Source organism: Oxyura jamaicensis, chromosome 1 (assembly GCF_011077185.1).
Source record: "Oxyura jamaicensis isolate SHBP4307 breed ruddy duck chromosome 1, BPBGC_Ojam_1.0, whole genome shotgun sequence".
NCBI classification, from domain to species: Eukaryota; Metazoa; Chordata; class Aves; order Anseriformes; family Anatidae; genus Oxyura; species Oxyura jamaicensis.
Window position 1 is genome coordinate 134798006 of NC_048893.1, and position 13458 is coordinate 134811463.

The window sequence follows — 13458 nt, forward strand, 5'->3', positions numbered from 1 at the left end:
GACCCCACAACCCCTCTGGGCAGCCTGTTCCAGTGTTCTGTCACCCTCACCGTGAAGAAGTTTCTTCCAGTATTTAAGTGGAACCTCCTATCTTCCAGCTTGCACCCATTTCCCCTTGTCTTATCATTAAATGTCACTGAGAAGAGCCTGACTCTCTCCTCCTGACACTCATCCTTTACATATTTATAAACATTAATAAGGTCACCCCTCAGTCTCCTCCAAGCTACAGAGACCCAGCTCCCTCAGCCTTTCATCGTAAAGGAGATGCTCCACTCCCTTAATCATCTTTGTGGCTCTGAACTGGACTCTCAAGCAGTTTCCTGCCCTTCTTGAACTGAAGGGCCTAGAACTGGACGCAGTATTCCAGATGCAGTCTCACTGGGGCAGAGTAGAGGGGGAGGAGAACCTCTCTCGGCCTACTAACCACACCCCAGGATGCTATTGGCCTTCTTGGCCTCAAAGCTCATGGTAATCCTGCTGTCCACCAGGGCCCCCAGGTCCCTTTCCCCTACACTGCTCTCCAACAGGTCAGTCCCCAATTTACACTGGTACCTGGAGTTGTTCTTGCCAAGCTGCAGAACTCTACACTTGCCCTCATTATATTTCATTAAATTTCTCCCTGCCCAACTCTCCAGCCTGTCTAGGCCTTGCTGGATGGCAGCACAGACTTCTGGCATGTTAACCACTCCTCCCAGTTTAGTGTCATCAGCAAATGTGCTTGACAGTACACCTATTCCCTCATCCAAGTCATTGAATATATTGAATAGTACTGGTCCCAGTACTGACCGTTGAGGGACTCCACTAGATACAGGAGCATCCAACTTGACTCTATCCCACTGACCACAACTTTCCTTCAGTCAGTTCACAGTCACCTCACTACCTCACCATCCAGACCACACTTCCTCAGTTTAGCTGTGAGGATGCTGTTGGAGATAGTGTCAACTGCTTTACTGAAGTCAGGATAGAGCATGTCCACTGCTTTACCATCATCTATCCACCTGGTTATATCTTTATGAAAGGCTATCAGGTTGGTTAAGCATGACTTCCCTGTGGTGAAGCCATGTTGACTCCCCCTAATGACCCTTTTATCCTTGATATGCCTAGAGACAATGCCAACTATCCAACTAACCATCTTGGGCCCCTTCACATTCAAATACCCTGTCCTGTGGGATTTCCCCTAGCAATTGCTTGAAAAGGCCGAAGTTGGCCCTACTGAAGTCCAGGGTTGCGATTCTGCTTGGTATTCTGTTCCTGCCACGTGAGATCCTAAACTGCACCATCTCATGGTTGCAACCAAGGTTGCCCTCAACCTTCCCTGCTTCAACCTTCCTTGTTAGTGAGGACAAGATCCAAAGGCACTTCTCTCCTAGTTGGTGCATCCACCATTTGCATCAGGAAATTATCATTGATGCACTGGAGGAACCTCCTGGACTGCGGGTGGCTGGCTGAGTAGGCCTTGTAATAAATGTCGGAGTAGTTGAAATCCCCCGCAATAACCAGGGCCTGTGATTGTGAGGCTGCTATCAGCGGCCTGTAGAAAGCCTCATCAACTTCCTCATTCTGATGTGGTGGCCTGTAATAGATGCCCGCAACAGTATCCCCCATGCCAGCCTGCCCCTTAATTCTCACCCACAGACTCTCAACTCACTCCTCATCTGCCCCTGGACAGTACTCAATACATTGCAGTTGCGCTCTCACATGAAGAGCAACTCCACCACCTCACCTTGCTGGCCTGTCTTTCCTGAGCAGAACATACCCATCCATGACCACATTCCAGTCACGTGAGCTGTCCCACCATGTCTCTGTAATAGTCACTAGATCATAATCTCCTGACCGAACACGTATTTCTAATTCCTTCTGCTTATTCCCCATGCTACGTGCATTGGTGTACAGACACTTCAGGGAGTGAGCTGGGCACATTTATTTCACCTTAGGGGGGTGGGAGGCCCCCTGGCTCCTCCATCACTGCTAGAGCGCTGCCCTACCAGTGCAAGCCCAGCTACAACCCCATCCCCCTTTGGATCTAGTTTAAAGCTCTCCTAATGAGTCCTGCTAATGCCTGTCTCAGAACCATTTGTCCTTGTGAGATAAACTTTTCCCCTGAATTACTGTCAGGCCTGGTGTCTTATAAAACCAGTCATTATCAAAGAACCCAAAGCCCTGCTTGTAGCACCAGTCACATAGTCAATCATTTATGGACCGGATCTTTCTGTTCTGTCCCACGTCATCACCCCAGAATGGAAGGAGGGAAGAGAAAATAACTTGGGCACCAGGCTCTTTCACCAACAATCCCAAGGCCCTGAAGTCTTTCTTCATTCCCTTCAGACTAGGGGATGCAGCTTCTTCCCCACTTGTCTGGAAGATCAGTAGCAGGTAGTAGTCTGTTGAGTGCACCAGGCTGGGGAGTGTCCTGGTGATATCCTTGATATGGGGCTTCAGGTGGACTGCAGACTTCCCTATAATGAGGTTCAAGTCTGCATACTGGGCCCTCTGCTTCTCTCAGAAGGGAATTGCCTGCTACAATTACCTCTTTCTTTTTCACTCCTCCTGTGTGTGATCTCGTAGTTGGGCATTCCACCACACCCACTCTGTAATAGGTGTGAGGCCCTGGATCTTGGAGGAGCTACTGCTCAAACCTCTTACGGGGGGGCACCTGGGAAAGTGAGGTAGGTAGGTAGGGGGGTTGCCTGTGATGCTGAGCTGGGACTTGCTTCCAACACTCATTTTGTTTTTGGTTCCCTCCCTCTGCCCAACAGCGACAGGGCAGGGGCTCCAACGCCCTCTGGGGGGCATCAGCTGGTGTCCTTCTCTCTGGCATGACAGGGAGTTACTCCACCAAGCAATCTCCTGCTCACATGCCCTGATGCTCCTTAGTCTCTCCACCTGCTCCTTGAACTCGGTCACCATGGCGAGCAGACCTTCCACCTGAGAACAGGCGGTCTCCCAGCAGTGGCAGGCTCAGGCACTCCCTGCAGCCCCAGGCATGAACAGCCTCGTCTCTGGGCAGGCCACAGTCTTTTTGGAGTGAGCTGTCTGCCTAGTGGAAGTCTTGCGGTCAAAACATTTGTGTGAAAATTGAGAACTTATGTATGTGTTAATTAACTCGTAACCTTGAGATTAAAAACTAAAAATCCACAAAATGTTGTATAAAACATCTGTATGCCTTCTGTGAAGATGTGGGTGTAACCAGTATTACTGTGATCCATAGGTGAAGATGCAGACCTGTGCAGTGAGTTGTTACAGGAGTCACTTGATGCACTACGAGCTCTGCCAGAGGCATCCCTTTTTGATGAAGGGACTGTATCTTCTGTGTGGTTGGAAGTTGTGGAAAGAGCTACTAAATTCCTAAGGTCTGTTGTGACTGGGTAAGTTTCTTCTTTAGGGTATTGCTGAAGTATCTGTTACATAGCAAACTGAAATTTCCTACCAACTGATGGCCTGAGCAGAATAGTTTAGAGAAGTAAAACAATTGTCTTAGTTTTCCATAATGTTATATCAAGCAAACAAACAATACATAAATTGTTGAAATGATGCTCCTCAAGCATGGTTTAATTCCTTTAACTATTTAAGAAAAATCTAAACTTGAGTATTCTGAATCACCCTGGATAGACTTACCCTAAACATAGTATATCACTACTGTAAGCTGTATCCACATGAAGTGGTTTTAGTAATACAATATATGTGTATGCTTAACTGAGCCTTTCCAGTATAGCAATATAATACAGACTGTGCATAGGGGGACAAAAGAAAGATATTCACTTTGGACTTGGAGCACTCCTCTACTTTTCCCTATTATTTAATAACACTTAAACTTACTCTTTTATGATTGCTATAGAAATTGTCTTTTGAATACCGGAACTACATCTTTATGGTGAATATCATAAAGAATATTTGAATTTTGCCTGTGAAACGTGTTATTCATGTCCTTAGCACATTAAAGAGAGCTAAGGAACAGATAGCGAAGCTTTGGGCAGTTTTCAAGCCTAGCTGCCACTTAAAAAATAATCCTTTGTGGAACGTGTCAGCTTTTGTTACATGCTTTCATTGTCAATTTTATGTTCTTTAAGTTTAGTGGTTCTTGGTGTTTTGTAGATGCTTTTGTTAAGCAAATATCTATTGTTTCCAGTTATTTCTTAGCTAATGTATATTGTTTGATTTTTAGAGACGTGCATGGAGCTCCCAGTACCAAAGGGCCAGGGAACATTCCGTTACAAGACCAGCACTTGGCACTTGCAATATTGCTAGAACTGGCAGTGCAGAGGGGCACATTAAGGTGAGGAGCATAAGCACTCTGATTTTTAACCATTGCTATTGGTTGGAATGACCAGAGCAGTGCCTGTCTTCAGTTTTCATTAGTTTTCTGTAATGGTTGTGGTTCAAAGCATGTGAACCTTTACTCTAATGTAGTGGAGATCAAACTCTTATGTTAACTAGATTGTAAAATCCATTTTTGATATTTCGACATCTGCTTAAAATATAAAGCTGCAACATCTGGTTAAAAACGTAGAAATTGAGTTGTATGGATAACCTAAAATGGTTTCCCTGAAAATGCTTATTAATGAAAGACATAATCTTCCTCTTTCAGCCAAATGTTGTCTGCAGTTATGTTGTTGCTTCAACTTTGGGATAACGGAACGAGGGAAACGGATAATGAGCGATCTGCACAGGGAACAAGTGCACCCCTTCTACCTTTGTTACAAAGATTTCAGAGTATAATATGTAATAAAGACGTGCCCAATACTGAGGAAGAGATTCAGGTACTTAGACTTGATTTATTTGAAAGGGGCATTATCTTGGTATCAGACTTTATTTGGCTGAGTAAATGAGCTACAAAATTATCCAAACAAAATTTGGATTTACTTTAGCAGTAGTATTTTCCTGATGACACATATACATGCACCACTGTTGTTTGATTTTTTTTGGTGTACATTTTAGTTCCTTGAGGTAGGAGGAGGAATAGTATGATTATAGATAAACATTGTATTCCAGAGCTAATGCTTTTGTGATAACTTACAAATGTGACCAGTTAACTTTTCTGCACATTTGGATTGTTTTTATTTAATTTTGTAAGAAGTTAGTTAAACTACAACTCTTAGTGAATATTACCGAGGTTGATAAAACACAGCAAATGAGTGTTATTACACATACAACTTCCTATTCACAATATGACTGAGTTTTCTCAACATATGTGTTTGGGATTTTCCTTTACTATAAGAAAAAGTATGTGGCTGTATAAATAAGTTTCTCTTAAACTTGTGCAGATACTCAGCATATCTATAGTGTATTCTGTATCCGTATGTTTAGTGGCATGGATATATGTTGAATATTCTTCTGACTGCTTTTTTTTTCTTTTTTAGCTGCTGACTTATCCTCTGAGTCCAAATGAAAGTTTTCTAAGGTATCTGACTTTACCACAGGACAATGAGCTAGCGATTGATCTGAGACAAACCGCTGTTGTGATCATGGCCCACTTGGATCGTCTAGCTACCCCATGTATGCCTCCACAGTGTAGCTCACCTACATCTCATAAGGTAACTATTTGCAGAACCAAGTTTAGTAAGATAGATTTCTTAAAAGTATAACTAATTTTCAGTTTGGAAGAATAATGACTCAAGATTTTGTTTTCCTTTTGATTTTCACACGGTAACTTTGAGTTGCTTAAATTTGTCTTTGGTATCTTGTATGACATTCAGAAATCTTTCAGTCAGCCTTGGAGTACAGTTCTGTGGTTTGGGAACAATTCTTCCTTATCACAACATTGTGGCTAATTCTGCCGTGTTTTGGATTTTTCCCATTGTTTATCAGAGAAAATTCTCAAGACCAGACTTACTAAATGTTGTCTGTCTGACTTATTTAAAAACCAACAACAGGACAAACCAATGATCAAAAACAAACAAAGAAACGTCTTTATATGTTAAACTTCCCGTCTCGGAAGTCTACACTTCCTGTAGATATTTATAGCATATTCAGTAACAGACTAAACTGAATATAATGCATGCAAGTCTTTATTTTTCATACCCTGCTAATAGGCAAGCTGTATTGACAACTGGCAGTAATGACTGTTAAAGAGTTGAGTATATTTAACATAGAAAAGCTTAAAAAATAAACTAAAAGTCTGCAGCATGCTTTTTAATTAAGTTGTGTATTTCAAAATTGTACTTACAGAATTTCTTATTTTCTAGGGATCTCTGCAAGAGGTCATTGCTTGGGGTTTAATAGGTTGGAAGTACTATGCTAATGTGAGTGGTCCAATTCAATGTGAAGGACTTGCCAACCTTGGTGTTGTGCAGATCGCCTGTGCAGAGAAGCGTTTTTTAATTTTATCTAGGAATGGACGCGTTTATACACAAGCATACAACAGCGATACACTGGTGAGTTTTTCGCATGTTTTTGAAAATGTGTTCTACACATTTGTCAGGTCTGCTTTTACAGTATCTTGGAAGAGTAGATTAAGGCATGCTGATTTTTGTGAGCTTCTTTGATGTTGTTTTTGAACTTTCAGAAGTAGTGATTTTGATCTCTTGTATTGATTTGATTAAGCGTATCATTCCTGTAATTTCTGTCAGGCTAGAGGTTTATGAGTATAATAATACTCGATTTCATTGCTATTCGGGCCTTGGTAACAGCTGTAGAAATCAGCAGATGCGAAATGAATACTGTGTAGTTTCTCAAACAAAACTGTACTGTAACAAACATTTGTTGCTAATCTTTTGTTTAAGATAAACACTATTTTCATATATACTGAAGAAGTATAAGGATGGGAACAAAATGATTGCAGAGCATCATTTTTATCAGATTTAAATAGTAATTTGACCTTTTCTCCACTTATATCTTCGCTTCATTAACTTAATAGATTTGAGAGGTTTGATAAGCTTTTGGAAAAGTGTTCCTAGTTATTCTTTATATAGGCAAGTGATGGAGAACATAAGCAATTTTAATAAGCATACTATTTTTGATTCACAGGGACCACAGCTGGTGCAGAGTCTAGCTTCCAGAAATATTGTGAAGATTGCAGCACATTCAGATGGGCATCACTATCTTGCTTTGTCAGCAAATGGTGAAGTTTTCTCTTGGGGCTGTGGAGATGGTGGAAGACTAGGCCACGGGGATACAGTGTATGTAACAAAAAAAAAATATATATTTATTTGACGGTGTTCTGAATTCATAGCAGCAACTATTTAGTTGCGTATACAAGCACCCATAAGTAGTATTACTGAAATGTAGCGTGCTACATTGAGACTATGCGTAAAAGGTGTAATGTACCCTGATCATGATGCCTGTACTTTTCAATCGTTGTCTGACAAATCAGGCAAGTAGGAGACATTGTTAATAACAGTATTTCTGATACTGTCCAAGCTGATAGTTGTGACCTGTTCAGCAAGTAAACTAGCAGTTAATGCTGGCATAGTAACTGACCATTCCTATGTACGTAGTGTTCTATGTGTTGTCATTATGGCAAGCAATTCTTGATAATGAAGTTGTCATAAAGCCGATTCTTTGGAAATTATTCTATTTCTGTAAAATACTGGTGCATGGTCTCCATACCTCAGACAGTCCCTTTAACAAACAAGTGTTTTTTTTAAGTAGGCAGCTAAAGATTCATAGCCTCAAAGATTCTATTGCTATACAAAACAATATAAAATATAACTGGTAATCCATTTTTTAAAATATTTTGATTTGGTAATCTGTTAAGTATTTCACATTTACATTAAGCATTTCATATTCAACTCTGTTATCAAACAAATTATGTTCTCTCTGCATATATTCTCATTTTAATAATCCTAGTGCTGCATTGATGCTGTCTGAAATACTTGTGAGTAGAGGGTGTAGTAGTAGTTGCACTATTACCAGGCTTTTTGTTCATGGTTTTATGAATCCATAGTGCATTTTCTCTAGGAATGTTGATTCAGATCGCAGTCATGTTGCTTACATCATTCCTTTTGCCCTCTGCCACTCCCCTCCCCCTGCCCCCCCCCATTAAACAATAACATTATTGTCCTGCCTTTTTTTTGTAGGAGCAGTTTTTTACAGGGGTCTGGTGGAGGGCTATGAAGATGATTAGGGGTCTGGAGGTTGTCTTTTAAGAGGGAAGGCTGAGGGAGCTTGGGCAGGGCAACCTGGAGAAGAGAAGACAGAGTGGATCTTATAAATATATAAATATCTTAAGGAAGCATGTCAAGACAATGTGGCTGGGCTCTTTTCATTGGAGCCCAGCAACAGGATGAGGAGCAGTGGGCACAAACTGAAATACAGGAAGTTCCATGTGAATGTGCAGAAAAACTGTCTTTACTGGGAGGGTGACAGAGCACTGGCACAGGTTGCCCAGAGAGGTTGTGAAGTCTCCTCCTCTGGAGATATTCAAAACCTTCCTGGATGCCTTCCTGACAGGATGCCTTCCTGGATGCTATCCTGTGCAATGTGCTCTAGGTGACCCTTCTTGGCAGGGGGGGTTGGACCAGATGACCTCCAGAGGTCCATTCCAACCTCAACCCTTCTGTAGGAGCACACATCAATATATTTTAGGTTGTGTCTTCCCCCAGTGTTGAATTCCTGATAAGCGAGGCAGTTACTACACAAGGGTTAGAACTGTAAATGCTGTATCTGAACGTATAATGGTATAAAAGATAATATTTTTGTAGTAGGCTTAAGTATTTTTGTAAACCACTTCATTAATTTAGTTGGAAACAGAAATCATAGTAGTTAGACATCTCTATTGCTTTGTATGTTGTTGAACAATCTGAATTTTATTTTTGACTTACAACTCTATTTTGATACCTCAGGCTACTAATACGATTTGCAGGTAGAATTGCATCAGTTATTTTCTAACAAATAAAGCATACCTTTTATTATCTCCTCATCGGATCACCCTTTGTAAAATATGTCACCTTCTCTCTAAACAGCCCTCTGGAGGAACCAAAGTTGATATCTGCTCTATCTGGAAAGCAAGCTGGGAAACATGTTGTTCATATAGCATGTGGAAGCACTTACAGTGCAGCCATTACTGCTGAAGGAGAGCTATATACGTGGGGAAGAGGAAACTATGGCAGGCTTGGTCATGGTATGTTATTTGACATCTTTAAATCAGTTGCTCAAATAATTTAGTGTTTGTCTTGATCTTTTATGCAACCTACCCCTGGCTGATTTGAGAAACCTACATGGTTTCATACATTATGAGAGGGATTGTCTCTCAGAACCATTAAATCTCTGAGTTGTGTGAAAACAGGCATCTGGATGGAAAAGAATCATAGGATAGTAGAACGGCCTGGGTTGGAGGGGACCTTTAAAATAATGTAATTCTGACGCCCTGCCATGGGCAGGGAATCTGCCTTGTCCTGTTTGCTTCCTTATGAAGCAAAGACAAGTGGGTGAAAATCTACTTTTCTTGTGGGTGAAGTGAAATACGTATCAGAAACCATATGGGAGCTCAGTCATAATACTCAAATCTGAAAAGAAAACAGAACAACCCCCTCCACCCCAAAGCAACAAAACACCCCAAACCAACCAACCAAAACCAGAAGAACCCACTAAGCCTTCTTGGTTTAGCTGCTCATGTACCTACTTTATCTTGAAGGTTCCAGTGAAGATCAGACCATCCCAATGCTGGTCACGGGGCTGAAAGGACTCAAAGTTATTGATGTGTCATGTGGAAGCGGAGATGCTCAGACTCTTGCAGTTACTGAAAATGGTTAGTAGCAAAACATAACACTTAAGCTTGACTTTTCTTGCTTTCATTCTAAATATATTTATATTGCAAATACTGTGCTTATTTTTAGTGGCTTTAATTCTTTAAGAATTTGAAGCTGAAATTTCATTTGGGGAAATATGTATGTGCATTTATTTTGCATGTTATGTGCACAGATAACATTTCTATGTATATGTATGCAATATACTCATTTTGAATATCCATATTTATATTACCATTTGTTTGCTATACATTTAGAATAATTAAAATTCTATAATAGATAAACAAAATATTACGTATATGTACATCTGTATCTACATTTTATGTATTTTGTAATTAAGTAAACTCATGTTGTCACAACAGCAAGATTTTTGATGTGAGAAAAATCTCAGTGAGTAAGGGAGTTGTCAGTGTTAACCCATGAGAATTGCCAAAGAGAGGCTGTTCTGGAATCCAGCTTCCTGGCATCCCGAAGCTAGGTGCCCAGTGTGAGAGATTTGAAACCTGAATTTCAGTGTACGAGGTTAGGCACTAAAGTCATCATTTAGAAAGCAGTTATCTCCTGGAAGGGAATAATTCTATTAAAATTTAGCTGGTTATGGTAATATGCACAATTAAAAACCTGAAAGATTAGCTCATGCAGGAATTTGAAACTTAGATTTCCTAATGATTTTATTCCTTGGTCCTCTTCTTGCATGCTTTCATGGCTTACCAGAGTACCTTTGGGAATAGCTTATGCAAGGAAGGAATATAAATGCTCTAGAATGTAAGACAAAACTTGGATACACTTACCATTCTTGAACTGTTATTTAATGAAGATGCAGAATGACTTCATGACTTCTGATTCTGTAGGGCTTAGATTTAGTAGTGAATATCAAAAGACAGTGATAACAGACAATGGCAGTTTTCATTTCATTTTGTGAAATGATTGAGTGTCAAGACCTGAAAATGGAGATAAGCTTTCACAGATAATTCGACCATTCAGTGTGGAAAAAGTATTTTGGAAGTTCTTATGAACTAAAGATCAAACTAGAAGCTTGATTTGTGGCATATTCTCTACTACAGATGCTTTTAAGAAGGACTTCTTGCACACTGATGAATTTTTAGTGCATGTTATGTTTTAATGCTAGTTTGGTCAACATGAGAAATTTTCAGTTTAAGAACCACTGTACAAAACTTTTTCATCCTTCTAATGTATTTCATGAACTATTGAAAATGCATTAATAACTGATATTCTTAAATCACAATTTCAAAATTGTGCTAATTATAGAATCTCAGATTTTTAGGAACTTGCTTGTTAGAACAGATAACTTTAATAAATGAAAAAGCAGTGCAATATTCCTGGTTTTCTTTCTCTTGTTTTAAAGGCCAGGTGTGGTCTTGGGGTGATGGCGATTATGGAAAACTAGGAAGGGGAGGCAGCGATGGTTGCAAGACTCCCAAGCTGATAGAAAAACTTCAAGACCTGGACATTGTGAAAGTACGCTGTGGAAGTCAGTTTTCTATTGCTTTGACCAAAGATGGTCAGGTGTACACCTGGGGAAAAGGTGACAATCAGAGACTTGGGCACGGAACGGAAGAGCATGTTCGATATCCCAAACTGCTGGAAGGCTTGAAAGGTAATTATCAGAGCTGCAAATACCCAAAGGTTTTTGTTGTTTTGGAAACTTTTAACTAGACAATGATGATCTAAACTTTATGAATGACAATACCATGTGTTCTGGTGTCATATTCTATCCTGTTTTCATTGTAAAAGGTAATTGTGCACATTTCCCATCATTTCTGCCTTTTATGTCTTTAAAATTTCAGCAGACGTAGAACTCCTATGTTAAGATTACGTTAAATGCTCCTTGTCCTTGTGTTCTACTTATTCTTACTGTTTTTCTCCTGTTAGGTTTGCAGGAATGCTTATTTAAAGACATGTTTTCGCGTTGTCAGGAAAGTATTTTTGACTAGTTTGTAACAGTGAGGGTTACTTCTTCAATGTGATAGAAACCTCAGGTTCTGGAGGAGAGGATGAGGAGAAAAACTTTTATTTCACTGTCTTTCTTAAAACTGTTGTTCATATATAATGAATGCTCTAATAGAAAGTAACTTCTGAACTAAGGAGTTTAACGTAACTTTGCAGTCTCAGTTCATGGATGGGGAGATCTTTTAATAACCCTTTCCTGAAAAGTGATCCAAGTGGAATGGATACAAAATAGAAGCTGTTTGTTTTGAACTTGTAGACTTTCATGTTTGTCTCTTAAGAATCTTTAAATATTTCCTTGGTTTTTCTTTTACTGTACTCTTCCAATCCACTACTAAAGCAAAGGTAAGACTATTGACGTCCATAACATGTTTACAGTTAAGTATGAACACAGTTATAAGCACAGTTTTCTTTCCCTCTGCTATTTTTCTCTCTTAATAATTACAGTCCTTAAGTTATTTTCAATATTTTACTTTTTTAATCAGGAAAAAAAGTGATAGATGTGGCAGCTGGATCCACACATTGTTTGGCACTGACCGAAGATAGTGAAGTGCATAGCTGGGGGAGCAATGATCAGTGTCAACATTTTGACACTTTGCGCATCACCAAACCAGAGCCTGCAGCTCTCCCAGGATTAGACACGAAGCATATTGTTGGAATTGCCTGCGGGCCTGCTCAGGTAAGGTTTTAATCTTTGAATTGTTAATTGCAATTTGTCTCTATATGAGACTAGTTCTGTACGCTAATCACAGTCCCTCTTTCTGTGCTTGTATGAATTCTCTTATTTCGTATTCTGAGCAGATGAAGGCTTGGAAAAAAAAACAACACAAATTTCATGCAATTGTTCTGCCAAAAAGAGATGACTAGCTTTCCCTCTGAGTATTCTGAGTAGCTATATCCTCCCCCCTCGGAGAGCAGTTGAAGAGTTGTTTAGCTGAATGTTTACTGCAGCAAAGATAGGGAGGTATCTGGATTGGCATAACAATACTTTGGAAGATGTGATAATGAAGTTCTTTTCTGGGATTGGTAGGGTTTTGTGTGTGTTTACAGGAATGCAGGCAGAGAGTTCTCTTTTGCAGATACTACCGAAACCCACTGAATTTTGCGTTTTTTCTGTTCATAGAGTTTTGCTTGGTCGTCGTGTTCAGAGTGGTCAATAGGCTTGCGCGTGCCTTTTGTGGTGGATGTTTGTCCCATGACCTTTGAGCAGTTGGACCTTTTACTGAGACAAGTGACAGAGGGCATGGATGGCTCTTCTGACTGGCCTCCTCCTCAGGAAAAGGAGTGTATGGCTGTGGCAACGTTAAACCTTCTGAGACTTCAGGTACCTTAAGTTCCTTACGCATTGAGTAGTCAGTGAGATAAATGTTTCAGTAAATTGCTTGGATGAAAATAATGGACTTAGTGTGTATAAAAACATTTTAGTTGATAAGAAAGTGAAATAAGTACAATATCACTTCCTACTCCCTGAGATTTTGCAGCTAATGGTAGTTTTAACTTTAGCTTTCCTTACTTTAAAGCTCAGAAATACTATACTCCCACCCCCCAAAAGCGCTTTTCTTATCTGTATTTGAATTTATTTATTCAAATAAATCAGTATTTGAATATCATTAAATATGTAAATGGCGTAGGCCTTGCATGCTCACACACTCAGTAAACCCATCCTCCTAGGGATTGTAAGCATTTCTAAGAATTTTAAACAGCATTTCCAAGAGTGTGTTCTCTTCGGCCAGTATCTGACAGATGGTGAAGATGTGCTGCTTTACCTAGCATAATATGGGGGTGTAGAAACAGTTTGTTATTCTTT

The 13458-nt window shown here is 39.9% G+C and overlaps 1 protein-coding gene across 6 annotated transcripts in view; it reads left to right on the forward strand.

The window, feature by feature from the left end:
• Positions 1 to 13458, forward strand: part of HERC2 (HECT and RLD domain containing E3 ubiquitin protein ligase 2) — a 111697-nt gene that overhangs the window by 28107 nt on the left and 70132 nt on the right. For 5 of the 6 annotated variants that reach the window (XM_035315121.1, XM_035315145.1, XM_035315124.1 and 2 more), the window contains exons 7-17: positions 3209 to 3365; positions 4163 to 4273; positions 4586 to 4757; positions 5358 to 5531; positions 6183 to 6371; positions 6964 to 7115; positions 8901 to 9058; positions 9572 to 9685; positions 11050 to 11301; positions 12137 to 12330; positions 12775 to 12975. In XM_035315121.1, the coding sequence (XP_035171012.1) occupies positions 3209 to 3365; positions 4163 to 4273; positions 4586 to 4757; positions 5358 to 5531; positions 6183 to 6371; positions 6964 to 7115; positions 8901 to 9058; positions 9572 to 9685; positions 11050 to 11301; positions 12137 to 12330; positions 12775 to 12975 (1874 nt within the window). The remainder of the gene's footprint in view (positions 1 to 3208; positions 3366 to 4162; positions 4274 to 4585; positions 4758 to 5357; positions 5532 to 6182; positions 6372 to 6963; positions 7116 to 8900; positions 9059 to 9571; positions 9686 to 11049; positions 11302 to 12136; positions 12331 to 12774; positions 12976 to 13458) is intronic. The other variant, XM_035315135.1, reaches the window with a different exon arrangement.